The 17,310-nt window shown below is 41.9% G+C and overlaps 3 protein-coding genes across 4 annotated transcripts; 2 read left to right on the forward strand and 1 right to left on the reverse strand.

The window, feature by feature from the left end:
* Positions 1-2,342: 2,342 nt before the first annotated feature.
* LOC112574178 (profilin-like) lies at positions 2,343-7,438 on the reverse strand. Of its 2 annotated transcripts, none has more exons than XM_025255070.1 (3): positions 7,144-7,438; positions 3,479-3,613; positions 2,343-3,296 (listed from the first exon to the last, which is right to left on the reverse strand). In XM_025255070.1, the coding sequence occupies exons 1-3, from the start codon at positions 7,147-7,149 to the stop codon at positions 3,033-3,035; spliced, it is 405 nt and encodes a 134-aa protein (XP_025110855.1). In that variant the 5' UTR covers positions 7,150-7,438; the 3' UTR covers positions 2,343-3,032. The 2 variants fall into 2 exon arrangements, with proteins under 2 accessions (XP_025110855.1, XP_025110854.1); XM_025255069.1 differs by lacking the exon at positions 7,144-7,438 and adding an exon at positions 4,298-4,442.
* A 1,075-nt stretch (positions 7,439-8,513) lies between these two features.
* Positions 8,514-13,708, forward strand: LOC112574166. The gene is made up of 2 exons (XM_025255051.1): positions 8,514-9,767; positions 12,133-13,708. The coding sequence occupies exons 1-2, from the start codon at positions 8,751-8,753 to the stop codon at positions 12,403-12,405; spliced, it is 1,290 nt and encodes a 429-aa protein (XP_025110836.1). The 5' UTR covers positions 8,514-8,750; the 3' UTR covers positions 12,406-13,708.
* Positions 13,709-13,863: 155 nt separating this feature from the next.
* On the forward strand, positions 13,864-16,049 carry LOC112574184. The gene is made up of 2 exons (XM_025255076.1): positions 13,864-14,203; positions 14,335-16,049. Exon 2 carries the CDS (start codon positions 14,354-14,356, stop codon positions 14,792-14,794), a length of 441 nt encoding a protein of 146 aa, XP_025110861.1. The 5' UTR covers positions 13,864-14,203; positions 14,335-14,353; the 3' UTR covers positions 14,795-16,049.
* The last annotated feature ends 1,261 nt before the right edge of the window (positions 16,050-17,310 follow it).

Genomic DNA, 17,310 nt, shown 5'->3' on the forward strand with positions numbered 1-17,310 from the left:
TACAACCAAACATTAAGTGCTCATGATGATTTGTTAAGATGTTTGGGATTTTTTTTTTTTTTAGACGGTTATGTTTTGCGTTGTTGGCTTGCTGTCTGCGCGCTTGACCTACATACGACTGAGGTCATCCAGTGTCACTCTTGGCGGACGACCTTTTGTTGACCTCTTTTTTAAAGCTCCTTTCTTTTTCTTCTCATTTGCGGATTGTGTGTATGTCTCTTAATAAATGTCTCTCCTCAATTTCACATGTAGTCTCGCTCATTGCTGTTCTGCTGGCTCGTCGTTCTCTCTCTCTCTCCTTTTTTTCTTTTTGCTTGGACATGCTCGTTCTTCCTTTACTTAATGTTGATTTCTCTGAAAGTCATACATGATGGAAACGGGATTCTAAATGTATAGGAATTAATTCGATCTCATTAGCCAGCGTGATCTCCGTTGCACTTCTAAGTGTATCGAAACAAGCTATTGCTTGTCTATAGTCCATGCACAATATAGTCAATTTCAATATATATTGGAAACAGAGCACACATGAGAGCACACCTCCTATTTAAGTTGCCCATTGGGACTAATAAAGTAGGTTATTATTATTATTGTTAATGGAAATTCTCCTCCTTTCTTATTAACCCCCGAATTCCCCAGGGCGGCCCGGTGGCGCAGCGGTTAGCGCCGGTCACTAATACAAGGTTGGATGTCCTGGGTTCAGCTCTCGTCTCGGACACGCTATTCTTTCTCTGCTGTGGCATCTGTTTACAGGGCTGGCTGGTTGCCATGTATAGCCTTAGTTGCGGGCTCGGCGTCAACTACTAATCCCTCGAAACCCACCAACTAAATGAACTGAAACTGAAGGAACTGCTACACCTGGAAACTGCAGTCATTTGCGTGCCGACGGATCATCAGTCGTCGATCTGCATCTCCTTGTGTGTCTTTGGTGTACAAAGGAATTAATCGCCTGGAAGCCAGTTCTGCCCCAGATACGCTGTAGAGAGACTCGTGTGTCCGGTTAGAAGTTCTACTGTCTCGTCAGCCACTTCTCTAAGACCATTTGTGGAGTTTCACGCCACAGCCTGACCTTAAACCTTTTATAGGAGGGTATACGTAGGACAAAATAGAACACAATATTTCAGTCCAGTTTAAAGAGACATCATTAGGTCAAAGGTTATATCGCGCCTCCCCTTGATTTACATTTAGAGCGAAATTCACGAGGGTACAGAAGTCGATCGTCTCCTGGGTACAGGGAAACTTCAAAACAGCGCGGACATGCAATTTCCTTTATTTTATCATTGCACCCCACAAATTCTCTCCACCCTAACCTTATCACGTTGATATATATATATGTTTGCGCGTGAGTGCGTGCCTGTGTGTGTTGTTAGTGCTCGTGCCTGTGTGTGTGTGTTTTCACATATTACTCATCATTTTGGTCATCCAGTAGCTCGCTTAATAGGACAACATCAGGTCTACCTGCCGCTGAAACCTCACTCTAATAAAGCTAGGAGATCACCATCGAGAGCGCAAAGCCCCAGGAGAATATAATACAGCAGCCCATTGCCCTGTCGCACACTAAAACCTTTGTTGCTCACCATTGTCAAGAAAATACCAGACATCAGCAGTCTGCGTACAAATCCATCAACATGCGCGGTTTGTAGCGGTCCAGTGCCCTAGAAGCCTGTGTATGACATTCTATAATCACCAGCTGCTGCGTTAGTTTAAAAAAAAAAGACAGATGTTAGTCACTGGATGAATAAGATCGTTTTATATGCCATTAACATCTGGGACTAATTGATGATTCAGTGCGCTGTTCTCTACCTTTGACCCGCAAAATTTGAAACTTCTTGCTGATCCTGTAAGCTGTAATTGCGAGTTTTTCAAATCATTGTCTCCTTGGTTAGACCTCTCGCTACATTTCTAATTGTGTGTTCGAGAGAGAGAGAGGGAGGGAATGACAGAAAGGGAGAAAAGGCCAAAAAGGCCAAAAAGAGAGAACTAGAAATAAGAGAGTCGGAGACACTTGTTTCTGTTTGCGCGTTTATGTGAGTAGAGAGAGAGAGTGGGGTGAGGGGGAATCGGTGTTTTATGCCGAGCCAGCAGCTGAGTCTATATCATGGCAAGGCAGCCAACCCTGTAAACAGATGCCACATGCAGAGAAAGAACAGCGTGCCCGAGACGAGAGGTGAACCCAGTAGAGCTACCCTCACTGTATTGGTGACAGGAGCTAACTGTTGCACTACCGGACCGAAAGGAGAACATCCATTGACTAGAAAGAAGCAACAGCAACACCAAAAATAATTTTCTTTTATTGTTTATTATTCATAAATAATACTTAACAATAATAACAATAACTTAAATAATACTTAACAAGAAATTCTCTGTCTAATAAAACCCACATGAACGTAAAACGCTGGTCTACGCGCAAAAAGTGTAAGGGACAAGATAGGGGAGACAAACCATCAACATTAGCGTTTTTTATATTGATTACCTCCCCTGAGTTCTATTTAATAATTATGTTTCTCATCTCTCACACACTTCTCTCTCTCTCACACACACACACTTTATAAGTAGAGCCCCCAAATTATTCATTTAGCATTATACTGCAATCTAGCGTTTTTCAGATCGCGAGATAATCTCTTTGCAAGTAGTTGTTGGATTGAGGAGTTCATCAATCGAAAATGAACAGAAACTCAATCGGTACCCAACCCATTACTCTCTAAACGAAGTCCGTGAAATTTATATCCTAAGTCATTGCGAGTATTCTGACACAGTTTTATTGTGACTCAAGCTTTTGGTGTCACGCCAGGTGAAAGGGCGAGATTCTGTTCCTGTTTCCAAAGCAAACTCGTCCACCTGGTAGCCACTGTCCACCATCCATCAGCTCTTTGTCTAGAGCTGGGACTGGGTCATCACAGGTGACTTCTAGTTAAATACAGCAGTCACGGCCACCCGTCACGAACTCAGAACATAATATGCGATACTAGAAAACGATCTCTATGCATTCTAGTCAGAACTGTTCCAGGGTACACACGTACTGCTGTGACGAAATGTCAGTAACCACGTTCCACTAGAAAGTCCCCGAGTCTCGTGACGAGGGTGTAACAGCCGCCGGGGTGGTTGCCGTCCTCGTAGACAGCTGCGATCAGACACGAGTCGCACCGGTAGATGACGCAGCCGCCACCCGTGCAGGCGTCACGCCCCACCATGATGCGATGGTCCGTGACGCGGGTCAGCGTGAAGGTCTCGCTACCCACCTGCACACCCTCCGTCCTCAGGTGAGTGCAGTCCTCGAAGCCTCGAACCAGGTTTGCCACCTGCTCAACCGGCAAAATGACTATCACAGCCTTAGCGTGACGTTGTAGTTGTTGTGATAATTTGTGTGATAAGCTGTTGAATAATTGCGTGGAAGTAACTCTATAAGAGAGAGATAGTACATATGTGTTTTTGACATTAAGTAAGTAATGAAAGTAGTTGTAAGCCAGCTGATTCCTCTCACCTGTTCTTGAGAAAGGCATAGATCTTCTGTACAGCCCAGGAGTTGTCCATCTTTGGTGCCATGGATGGCAGCGCGTGCCACGTTCCCACTTTCCATCAGCAACACGTGAACGTAGTCCTGCCACGTCACTGCCGGCTGTGCACGCAAAAAAAGTTTAATAATAATAATAATAATAATAATAATAAAAAATGCAAAATGTGTGGCTCATACTCGCACTCTTAAGGAACGTGCTCTAAGGTTTAAAGAGCAAGAAGGAGACATGGACAACATACGAGAGACAGAAGAACAAAATATGTCTTGAGCATTTTAGGTCTGTCACTGATTGGGGCGTTGGGGAGTTAACTCCCTCCCCATATATAAACACATTCACTGAAATGAACCTTTGAGCAAACACACACATCAGTGTGAAACTAGAAATGAACGTGGCTTTTAAAGCGCAGTGGATGCGAATGTTTAACTGATGCCTGGGCAAAGCTACTATCTCCAAGTCATCAGTGACGAAGAACAAACGACTGTCCGTTATTGTGACCTGCGAAGTCGGATTCGCAGTACGTTGACCTTTGTCTTCTGTTAATTATCCGTGACGCCCCATCTGTTGCTGATACGGGTAACTAATTCAGATAGTACCCACGGAATTCCTTGCCAGGCTATCACCGTTCTACACAGATTAGCGTTAGAAAAAGCGAATGATATCTAACAGTCATCATTTCCACAAATTTCCACAGCTTATGCGAATGTCTTGTCTTAGAGACAATTAATGAATCCCCTTTCCCCCCACCGGCTGTTTACAAGCTCTTCAGACTTGATTCAGGCACTTACCGCGGTCGACCGTGCTGCTGCTGGTGTGGATTTAACGGCCAGACTACGTGCTTTGCTCAGCGGCGGCGCTGCCGACAGTAGCGACTGTTTCTCACTGACCTCCATTGCGATACATTTTCATTCTGGAGCTCAGCAGACGGGACAGACACACTCTGTCTCGCTCTCTCTCTCTTCCGCTTAAAGGTCTACTGGCGAGCAATGTCCCCTAATGACTGAGTAAAGCTCAATGTACGATTTGATTTCCAGAATCTTCGTGGATACCATTCCCCTTCCGTTCTAGGACAGTGGCTATGAAGCGATGCCAAAAGTGGCCCAGTGAGTGGCACAGTGGGAAAGTAGGGAAGGCAGGGGCAAAGCGTCCTCGAAGTTGAGAAGCGGCGTGCAGACCCAGCAAACATTGCTTTATATTACTTTATTCCAGGGCATCTATGTTACTGATTGATATTTAAATGTATCCACAGGGGTAAACCTACATCTGAGGGATCCTTACAATTTTATAACTATAGTCAAGTGAAGCTCGTGACTGATGAGCCTCATTAACATATGACCTCAGCTCTACCGCTGGCCGAGACCTTCACAACGTATATATATATAACCACTTCCACTTACAATCGTGACGTCTGTGTTATTGACTTCTTCCTGTGCCTGAGAATGTTTCTAGGCGTGTCTCTACACAGTGACAGGCGGGTATTCACCCAGATTGGGGAAATATTATCTTGCACTGAGCTTACTGTCCTTTTAAAAATAAATCGTCCCCTTCCAGACCTTTAACGCGTTTGTGGCGGTTGAATGCCCGTGTGTGTTTATTGCTGGCACCTGACAGCCAAATTGCTATAGTCCCTCACCCGATCACACTTTTTTTTCTCAATGAACTATACACGTATATTAATAACGATTTTTTTTTTTTTACCTCTATGTTAACAGAATATTCCGAGTAGAGAGTACTGACTGGATATCACAACAGCTGCCCACACAAGCGATTGATACCTTCATTTAAGAAAGTAGACATAGTTTTCTAAAGCATTCGCCATCTAAACATACCTCACAACGAGGTGTGGAGATCGTTTTAGTGTGTCGTATATTTCTTTTTTTCATTTTACGGATCTCTTTTTTACATTTAAACAAATAATTTGTTCTCTCCTGAGACGTTACCTGAGAGCTGTTGTGCGCAACACTTTTGAAACTGTTAAAGATTTTGTGAAGTGAACAATGTTTATTAAATAAACCTAAGTTAGAATTGTATCTGAATATTTTATGTGAAGAAATATAATACCTATAGGCTTAATATAGAGTACATAGCACAGTGCACAAGGCCCTGAGCCCTCTTCACTTGCGCGATGAGAGAGAGAATAACAGTGGACATGCAAATGTAACAATACATATGAATGAGTTAGGTGTATGACGATACGATGGTTGAAAGATAAGACTAATTAATAATAAACATCTCGTAAAGTGAATCTAGTTTGTCTACATTGGCATCATTTTTACAACTGGTCTCTCGAGCGCACATAACGGAACGGAAGGAATTCAAAAACACAAGGAGAGGAAGCAGCAAGGAAGCTGGAGTCTCGGTGTTAGTAAAAGTTTAGTGACTCTCGCGGTCTGTACACCAACAACTGTGTATGATCTTTAGAGGGCTGTTTCGAGTAAACGAAGGATAAGATCCTCTTCAGTCAACATAAAACGAAAACATCAGTACACCTTTACAGAAACAAAAAGTAAACATCAAATGATCATTAAAGATCCAAACCGCTTTCAGTAACGATTAACGCAACTACCAAAAAACAAAAACAAAAAAAACAAAAAACAAAAAAACCAAAAACAAAAGCAACTACAAAGCACACGATTCCTTCTTATTCTTCTGTCGTCAGTCTCTTGGTCTTATTCATCTTATTTTGTTTGAAGACTTAAATTATTTTGTCAGTAAACACACATTAATGCAAGTGGTATGAGTGTATAGCGTTCTAGATCGAAACATTACAAATAAACATTAAGATTCATAGAAAAAAAGTTTCATGACATGATCATATTAATACAAATATTAATTTAAACAGGACCAACCCAAATTCAGTTGGCACTAACATTGCTCAAATGTCAACTCTTCGTCATTGTGTGCCAAACACCTTCAGAGCAGCTTTTGTAAGGCATTCAAAGGGCCACGTGTACTCACAACTCACAGAAAGCTCTTGTCTTTTCAAACTGAGTCACATGCTAGTTGAAAGTTTCACTATTTGTGTCGCGCGTGATTTAGCATTTGAACGGCTCCCTTGACCCGCCTGCCGGAGTTGCGGACACGCTCTCGTGCGCACCTTTCACGCGCGATTGAAACCTGCAGGTGCGATATCGCGTCATCGTATGGTGAACCAGAAACGGGCTCTCTCACTGCTCACCTGGGACCTGACCTCTCTTTCGGGAGTCAAAGCTAACAATGGGGAAAATATATATATAAAGCAGTCAGATAAGATACGATTGGTCTTTGAACAGCCGTTGTGAGATAGTGAAGTGGGGTTGGGAGAGAGGGCAACATCCTAAGAAGTCGCTCACCGATTGTTGAAAGTACACCCTGATGGAAATGGAGAAAAACCCTTCTCATAGAGCTGTGTGATGGGTGCAACTGTTTACACGATATTTCTCAGTGTGTGTTTGTGTGGGTGAGTGAGAGGGAGAGAGAGATCTTTCTTTCTCTAACCATTTGCTTACTTTTGCACGTGGCAGTGTTCTAGACATAATAGCTACAGTAATGGCTCATACATTTCCATAGCTATAGCTACAAGTATGGCGTATACTATTTCCATAGCTATAGCTACAGGTGTGGGTAACCTACAACTCCTTTCCACAAAACTCACCTCCATTATGCACAGAAAGAGAACTCGCGAAGTGGGGCTTCTAATTAAGTCAAGGCACGGCTCCGACAGGACTATACTTGTAGATGGTTGCTGTTGTTCCTTGCAACTTATACAGTTAAAACATGGCAACTTATATGCATCGCACAAACCCACTTATCGCCTGGCATTCATGAAGACCAGTGAGGTCAGTACACCTACTGAGGAATATATACAGGTGTAGCACCTCGACATGAGCAAACGTTCAGTGAATAGAGTCTGTCAAATTCTCGTTTACTACAACTCCACTCAGGTCGCAGTAAACATTCGGAGACCGCATTGGGTGCCAAAATATCAGCCTATGCCCTTGCAGTGCCCGGCAATCAAGATAAACCTTTTGTAAAAATAATGTATAGTACACATAACCACCAGCAATAGTTTGAGGAAATACTAACGAGACAATTTAGTGTACAATAACTGATTAAGATTCTATATAAATCTTTCAACGGTTTATAATGGTGTAAACTTTATGATTTATCGAAAATGACTCCATCACATGTTAACATATCTTGTGATGCTAATTAATTAAAGATGTGTAATTGTTTGATCAAATTTTAAATAAATAATATTTCTTCTTGAAAAATATGGAAATGTAACTTGCGTGTTTGCTGAAGGGCTTCACGCTTATCGAAGGAGAACTATGTTTCAAGAATTAATTAGCGTTTACAATTTTGCTTACAAAGTATACTTAAAAAAAAAAAGGAAAGCCAAACAAACCCATCTAACTGATTAATAGCAGCACGTATACTTGTAGGAATCTTTCGTCTACGGGCTGGTGCAGTTTTTAGTTTTTATCTAGGTTTTATTTCTAAAAACCATTGTGAGATGTTCTGAAAATAAAGCTGCACAGCATGAGCTCACCATTTCTACAAATGATAAGAAAAACTCGGGAAGGGGTTTTAATTTTGTCGGGAGCGGGGAGTCGCCGTCGAAAAATAGGGTGGGGGGAAGAGTCTTGCCTCGAGAGTGTAAGTGTTTGTGGTTGGCACTGACGATGCACTTTTGATTATTTATTATTCTGCTTTATTTTCTATTTAAAACGATACTCAAACGCAAAGACGAACTCGTATTACTGGACTGCTGTCAGACGATTTTTGTTTCCAGTTAACTACTAAAACGAGGCAGGTTAATTTGTACAAAGTTTAGTCACATTCACTCGCCGAGTCCAGAGACTATAAATATTAATTATAGTCTGTGTAAATATTATTTATAGTCTGTGCAAATATATTATTATAGTCTCTGCCGAGACTAACAGGGGAGAAGTTCGTGAGGCGTGGGGCTCAGCAGACAGACAGCAGTCCACCTATATATACATCCGTAAAAGGAACAGACGCGGATTATCGCCCTTAGTTGTGACTCTTGTGAATGGGAGAATAGCGTAAGCAAACTATCTCAGTAGTAAATAAAATACTCTTAACGCTGCAGTAATGGAACTGTGCCTGACATACCATGTACCTTTTGGGAAGACTCTTGACTGGAGATGTCTCGTGACCCGATTCACCACTAGGTCAGGTACTCTGCGGTGAACGACTCTCGAAAGCTATTGTTACGCCCAGTGAGGTATAAAGTAGATGTCTTTATCGCGCAGCTGTAGTGCAGGGTTAGTTCTGCATTGTCACCATCAATCGTATCTCCGAGAAAATATTATTTGGTCGAAACGAAATCTGTCTGTCGATCATTTGATGGCTTCAACAATTAAACACCCTAAGTACCCCAGCTTCGTGCATTTAAGCACGAGAGGTACATTCTACGACGTCGGCTACAATGTTGGTGTTAGTTTCAGTCGTCAGCTGCAATGTTTTTTCGCAGAATCAAAAGACATTCAGAACAAACTTTTACCATTTTATGACAGTTCCTTTGGCCGCCAGTATTTCGAAGAATCCCTGAAAGTGACTCAAGAGTGTTTCCCGCGGTACATAAGGGAGGTGCAAGGCATGTCTGATGGCAGTGGAATACCATTCGCACATTTGTTCATGAACAATGTCTCCAAAGAAGTGTACAATGTTTTGTTGGATCCACTGTACAAAGAAAAAGAAAGCTTACAAAAAAATAAAGCAGACAAAGAAAAAAGCATAGATAATTTTGGATGTAGTGATGTTTTCATTAACAGACCAGACCTAAAAGTTATTGTGCATAACGAAGACTGTGATCCTTTGATGAAACCATATGGTTACCTACTCTCTGCAGATATAGAAGATGATGGAGTTAAGGAAGAGTTCAGTGCATTTTGCTACCCTGGGTACCTGCCAGGATGTGCATTTGGATTTAATGCTCATGGTTTGACAATCTCTGTAGATGGCTTGTACCCAGATAAGATTACAAGAAATTCTCCTGGCAGAATTTTTCTCAACAGAGCCTTGCTAAGTGCTAAAGATATTCAGGATGCTTGCCATATCCTTGAAAACGAACCATTTGGAACATCATTTGCATTTTGTGCTAACATTAGCACTGCTGAACATGAAATGTATTCCATTGAAGTAGGCCCAAACAAGCCAAAGTCAGATTTGCACATTTATCAAATTCAAGAACAAAGTGATGTCAGCAAACCGTGTCATTACTATCATTTCAACAGTTACCAGCACCTTCCGGTAAGCTTTTCTGATTTTGCTGATTCCAGTTTATGCATCCTAAGTAAATGCCAGGTCATCAGAGTGATTATTGGCATTAGTGCTTGTTGATTGATTTTTTTCATTCATGTTTGTGTTTTCTGATAGGATGAAAGCATAAAAATGCAAACATATTAGTAGTGTTATAACAGGACACAACAAAAGGACCTTACATGTTAAAGCTTAAAAATGATGACAGAAATTTCCCTTTAATTCATGCACAATTAGGGCTGGTCAAAATTCCATGGTGCCTAGAAAAAACAACAAAAGAGCATTATTACCACCACTACCACCATCATCATTATTCAGTTGCATACTTTTGTGTGGTATTTTTCTAAGTATTTACCTTTTCAGACCAAACTACTTTTTCTTGTATGCTATGGTAATAGTAACCAGCTGATTTGATTTTTTTCCCTCAAATTCTGCTCTCCAATGCTAAATATAAAACTTAAAAATATTTATGCATTATTACATTAGTAATAAGTTGTTAAAAATTGCAGGATGTTTATAGTTTGCTTTTGTCGTAATGTTGAAGTGATTTTATGTAGGCACTTTGTATGTTCCATGTAAAAGGCATATATTCACCGCAACTAAAAAATATATCCATGGTATTCATATTGCCATGGCATAGCGTCGCACGAACTGTTTCATCCTACACTTTGTGCGAGTTTGTTGCCTGTCTCGCGGTAAGTCGCTGCGATCTGCGCGGTTCGGACACGATAGGGACTCATTTCTGTCATCTGACACCACAGACACCTGTTACTTCTGGCACCACAGCCATTGTCACAAGAGTTTCTGTGGTGATGGTTGGAAGAGTAGCATACCACCCGGCGTTTCCTCTTCACTGTCGTCATCCTGAAGGTATGGCGCCTCCCGCAGTTGAATGTCCTTTATCTGGAGTATACCAAATGATCGTCTAGGTACACAAGAAGGACTGAAATTAAACAGTTCGGCATGGTGGTCTGCATTAACTCTGGAAAGTGGCTGGTGTGGACGTCAGACCCATTGGCATCCTGGAACGGGCGTGTTGCCAGCGGCCTAGCCATCTTTTGTTGACAATGTCTTCTCAAGATGAGCTTCATGCACGGCTGCCTGTACTGCCTGCGCACATCTGCGGTAGAGTCCATTATCCGATCAAGGACGTTTCCTAGTAGAAGCGACACGCGCCTCCTGCGCTCACTTGTGACCACATCGACCAGGTCCTTGACCACCAGGATAGGAACGTCCTCAGACGCTGGCCGTAAACATGTCCACCACCGCCACTCCTGAGTTTGTTAGCTGTAAGTCCTGTATGTGCCCTCGTGCCCACTCGTCAGTGACCGTCGTTACCTCACTGCCGGTGTCGAGCAACGCCAATCACTCAACTGCCATAAATGACAACCTCCGCGTCGGACACTTTCCAGTCAGGCCAGCTACACTTTATTTCCCTGTCATCCTGTTACGGACGACGGGGCAGTCACTTTCCCTGACCGGTCGGGCTGCAGTCTCCGAGATGGTGTCAATCGCCGCCACTTCGACGCTCTGCGCCGCCTTCTACCTCGCCTGCTTAAATTCTGGAGCTTCGCGGCGTATTCGTCGACCACCTCATCACGTTGCTGTGGCACTGATGTCGACATCTTTCCATCGCCGTACGCCTCCACTAGGACACCCAAGATCTTTCTCGGCGTATCTCTTGCGTCATGCGGAAGCATCAACACTCGACGTCTGGCAGTCCCTCCAGCGAGCTCAAGATGTAACCACGAGCCGCATCTGACACATCGGGTTTATGGCGAGAGCTAACTCGACCTCTGTTCAATCTCGTCGACACTCGTTGGTCCACCGGCAAACTACTGAAAGCGGACTACCTAGTATGCTCGTAGAGCCTCTGCCCACCCAACGGATAGCATCATGTCCTCTCTATGTACTAATCTTCTGTCGTGGGCTTCTGCCCATGATGAACAAATGTTTCTTTTTTGTTCAGCAGTGCTTTTAGGCCTTGGTCACCCAAGGTTTGTTGTTAGGATAAAACATACACTGCCTTGATGGACTGGTGCAATCAACACTATTTTACTCCTCACTTTTACTCCTAACTGTTTGTTAAATGTCTGTATAGGTATGTGAGCAAAGACAAATTTCTGTCCTCCTGGGCAGACAATAAAGTCTGTTTTGATTTTGATTTTGATTTGATTTTGATTTGATATGTTTTAACCAAAAATAATTGATGTGTGTTAGTAGTCTATATGGACATAATCCGCTAAAGATAAGATTTAGATTTGTGGGTTTGAAACAGTTTCCACAACTGGATTCTGATAAATGTCTTTTTGTCGTTACATATTTTTTTCCCAAAGAATATTTATATTTCTGACAGGTACTTGAAGCTCGTCCTCTTCTCAGTTCAAAGGCTCGAAAAAAGCGATCAGATGAATTACCGCCACCTAGGACATTGGAAGATGCATTGCAAGTCATGAGTGATTCAGAAAACAATCTTTTCCCAATATTTCGAGCTCCTGGACCAGCAGATTCAGCAGAAACAGTTAGTACTACGGTTTTTGATGTTCTGACCAGGAAAGTGTTCATCTATCAAGGCAAACCAGCAGCTGTCAGCAATAAGCCTATTATCAACTTGCCAATGTACATCTAGTTTGTACATATGCTGTCGTCAATAACATTCCTGATGAATTACAGGTCAAGAAAAAGAGTTTTGTGCAACTACCATTATAAGTGAATGTGAAACTTATGGAATAACCAGTTTTTGTGAATTTTCTCATGATTTTCTCTCCATATCATTTCCTTTGCTGGAGTACAAATTATGGATTTATTATTAAAAAAAGTCTTTAAAAAAACAACATGAAAACAACATGTAGCCAAAGCCCTTGTGCAAACACAAACGCACGCACACTTGTGACCACTCTGCAGGGAAGGATTACAACTGTCAGTGCATGTGTACTCAGTCTTTACAAGGTGTCACACCACCTGTGCAGATAAAGATGTCGATCAAAGCAGGTGAAGGTTTATCGGAGGGTTGGGTGCATAAAACGTCTTATGACTACTTTATCTGCTCTTTAGTCTCGCTCACATGGGCGTTGTCGGCAACATGCAGATTATCAAGATCTGTCTCATTAACGGTATTTTAACCTGACCTATTGCCTGATTATTAAAGGGACAATGTAACTGTAAAATAGCACTTGACCCCTGCATGCTGCTGCTATGACTGCAGTTATGTTCGGCCAGTAAGATTTGGCTACGGAGGTTTGACACATTTTGCTCAGTCTAACATTTGAAGCTTTTCTTAAGCTGTGATTAAGAGTTCAAATTGCAAAAAATCAGGTATACAAGTGTGTGTAAAATAGTACCTGAACTTTCTGCGGGTGCAATCAATACAGTTAGTCGGCGCGTTGAAGGACAAGTAGAGTGCAAATTTCATGATTGGGTAAAATTCTGTGCAAGATATTATTTCCCCAAATCTGCACAAATACCACTCTGATAGCATTTAAACATTTTATAAACGGACATCTCTTCCGCTCTTTAGGTACACAATAAAACATCATGTGGGAGAAAGGAGGTCAACAACACAGATGTCAAAATTGCATGTGGACACGCTTTAGTTGTCAAGGGCTCAGCGAATGGGAGAAAGCTGTAATTAGATGTTCATTAGGTCGTTTCTGTGTACAAACAAGTCGTCGCAATTTCGATCTCTCTCTTTATGCATGGAGAAGTCAGTAAGTGTGTAGAGTGTAGATTTACAACGCTTTACTAGCTGCTTTGAGAAAATACTTATTCAGATTGTGTTATTGTTATTTTTGCAGTTAATAAACCAGAAAAAGATCATGTGCATGGATCATCACCTTATTTCAAAACGCATGCGCGCGCATACACACACTGTCTCTCTCTCTCTTTCTCTATTTCTTTCTCATCTTACCTGAAAGCCGTAGCTTCAGTCTGTTCGGCAATTTCGTAAATAAAAGCTTATATATCTATATCTTTGTGTGTGTATGTGTGTGAAAGTAATTATGCAATTAAGATTTCTGCTCTTGACTTACCTCAAAGACCTCTCTAACGTGTAAATGACTAAACGCTTGGAATGGTGGTAACGCTTGTTTTATTGCCTTGAACCACATTTTAGATAGTTAAAAAGGACACTTGTCGCCCTCATGGTTGCATGGAAACAACTATCGCAGAAAGCATCTAGGTGAAGGTGTTTAGCTCGTCAGACCTTTCTAAAAATAGTGTTTGCTAACAGCGTTATCTAACTGGTCTCAATGATCACATGATCGGAACATGCTCAGTCCTTGCTCAACCTTTTCAAATAGTCGCACTTTACAAAGTCCGGCGGCTGAGACGATTGTTCGTGTACACTGGGACGACTACTACTGGCTCCTACAACACCTACAGCTATCTTACCTGGAAGCAATAGCTCCTGTCTGTTCCACAATTTGAAGGTTAGTTCTTTAACTTCCTTCACGACCTAAGTGGCCGAAGGAAATATTCTGTTCAGATCGACGACATTCACAAAATATCAATATAATAATATATATATATATATATTATAAAATATAATAATAATTTGCAGGGGCAATTCTTGAATCGCAATGCTTCATTGGGAGGACGTGCTGAAGAAGCTTCTACGCCGTGGGAAGGTGTATGCCGCGGCCGTGCTGGACCACGATGGGCGACCCCTCCTCACCATGCCCGAACTGGTCATCAAGCCCGAAGAGGGTGAAGGCCTCGTTAGAGCAGTCACCTGCAACTACCGCTTCGCCTTCAAGCTTCTCTTCAACGGCACCCTCTTCACGTGCTTCCACAAGGACAAGAACATCATCGTGGGCCTCGCCGATGAGACGGTGTTGGTGGGGAAAGAGGTGAACGGTGCCTTCATCGTCGGTCTGGCCCTGTCCGACTCTCCTGGGTCATGCATCTTTGAGGTCACAGAGGTCGCAAAGACTGTACGGAAGAGGGTGTTCAAGGCAGCTGCCCACGTGGCTTCTGCCACAGCGCCGGCCCCCGGGATGAACTCGAAGGCGCATGACTGAGATCCTGCTTTTGGAACTGTGTGTCGGAATATTGCAAATCATCAATGTGATATGCAGACATTTTTCAGGGTAAAGTTTTGACCTTATGTGGTGCTATATCTGGTATTTTACGTTGCCATGACAGCGAGACGGTGTTACTAGTCGACACTCCATAGCTTATTAGTTGATGTACTGTTTTGCTTACCATATACAGGAACAAAGTGTGCTGAAAGGAAATAAATTAGGAAATGCAAGCTTGATCGACCGCGTGTTACGTCAAGCAGCTATAACGATTCTTTTAACGGCAACATGATTGTTTAAAGTCATATACATGTAATTTGAAAAAAAAAATCGACAGATCTTCGGTAGTAAATGACACGTAAATTAGAAAAGAAAAAAGAAACCCAACGTTGTTTCAGGGTTCAAACTTTTTCCTCTTCGTATCTAAGGCGGTACATAAGACACCATTTAGATACCTCCATTTTTGTATATTACCAGCAAGTTTAGCCATGCTGTTGTAGGATAGTTTCTGGTCTTTAATTCTGTTCTACCACTGCCACTACCACTACCACTACTACTAAGTATTATTTCAAGTTTTTCCCATAAACGAGCAAGCGTTCCAAATGGCTATTTGTGTCTGATGAGTATGTTGCACCTTTAATTGATAACGGCATTGAGTCCTGCTATCTAGATAAATACATGTCAAGGACTTGGAGTGTGCTGCACATGGTAAAATATCAGTCAAGTGGTGTATGAAATGAAAAAGTTGGGTATGAGGCAACCCATGCCACACAACGCAGGTCGAGTATCTTGTTTTAAATCCAGATCTGAGGCAATGTCTCATGTTGGTCTTGCCAATGTGTACAATATCAGCATGACAGAACTCTAAAGGTTAATTTTCAAAATGTAAACTAACATTTAATCTTCGAGTTTTACATATAAAGTAATGTAAACACTGGTGATAAATTCTAGTGTTGGAGTACACAAGTGTTCGTGAAGTAAGGCAGAAGAGAGAAAGAGAATGTGTATGAAGGAGTGGGAGAGAGAGGAAGGTAGGTGTGTGTGTGTATTCCTTCTCTTTGCATCGGGATCAAACACCAAAATTTGAACAAGGAGAGTGTCACTTTTGGCAAGTGATATTTCACCAGGGTAATCATTTGAACACCGGATGCCGCTATTTTCTATTTTTTTTTAAAATCTAGTTTTTATTTTTTAAAACTGTTGGGTGATGTTCTGAAAATAAAGCTTATTCTATGAAGGCAAAAGTGTCGATCATTCTGCAATGAATACGCATGTGTGGTGTATTCCTTCTTACATGCTGTTATCAACAACTGCAATTCGATAAGTAATATCTGGACGAGGAAGGTGATGATTAGGATAACCTTGATTAATTCATCAGCTGACATAGAGTGATGTGGTTCGTGTATCATTTTTGCTCCAATAACCACATCGCATGAACTCTTTTTTCAAAGCGTTTCAAGTCCAAGACGAACAAGGCAAAGACAAGGTCATATCTAAGGTGGGACAGGGGATAAGGTAGCCAAGGAGAACTGGATCGAGGACCAATGCCGGACCATAGATTGACATATTCGGGATTAGATCAATTTCACAAAGTGGTACCTTTCAGCCATATTAACATTCTGAGCTACCTAGGAAAGCACTGTTGCGTTTTAAAGGTGCATTTTGTCTATTGGATGTGAAAGATATAGTATTTCACAAACTGAATGACTACACCTTCCTTTCTCGAGACATACAAACATCGCCATGCCCAGCAAGAGGCTGCTTCGCAAACGTCGAGATATTATACATGGATGCACTTAGTTGTGATGAGCATATGTTTAGTTATCTTGCGAACAGAAGAGGGGCATTCACCCAGATTTGAAGAAGTGTATCTTGCACTGAGCTTTGCCCAACTTTCCAAACTGCCATTGAAAGTGAAGGTGTTGCCTGCACTTTCAGTCAGGAATTGATGTTCTCGTCCAAAAGTGCCAGGAATGCATACACGATTCGACCTTGTCAGCCACTATCGTTATTTAATGACGTATATGTTTATCAAATTTCGGTTTATTTTATTTTTGCGACATTTTTGCGCTCTCCTCTCTCTTTCTTTCGTTCCAGGATGCAGCAACCGTCACAACACCCAAATCGTCAATATTTTGTCTCGACAGATACTCGCTCGAGCTTGTGTACACAGCTAGATCTGGGGAAAGACATTCTGAACAGAATATGATAAACACCGAAGAAAGGAGTCGAGTACACAACCACTGGAAGGCATAGAATGACTATCACAATAAGTGGTCAATGAAATGTCAGACTATGTAAGCTGATATACTCGTACACTCAAATAGCAGTACAGTGGAACCTCGGTTAACGAACTTAATCCGTTCTGGAAAGTTGTTCGTTATCCGAAATGTTCGTTATCCGAAGCAATTTTTTCCATAAGAAATAAAGGAAATAGATTTAATTGGTTCCCAGCCCCTGTTGACTCGCTAATATTTGAAAGTTACAGGCTATAAATGTATTTGTTTTAATGAGAA

Source organism: Pomacea canaliculata, linkage group LG10 (assembly GCF_003073045.1).
Source record: "Pomacea canaliculata isolate SZHN2017 linkage group LG10, ASM307304v1, whole genome shotgun sequence".
Classification (NCBI taxonomy): Eukaryota; Metazoa; Mollusca; class Gastropoda; order Architaenioglossa; family Ampullariidae; genus Pomacea; species Pomacea canaliculata.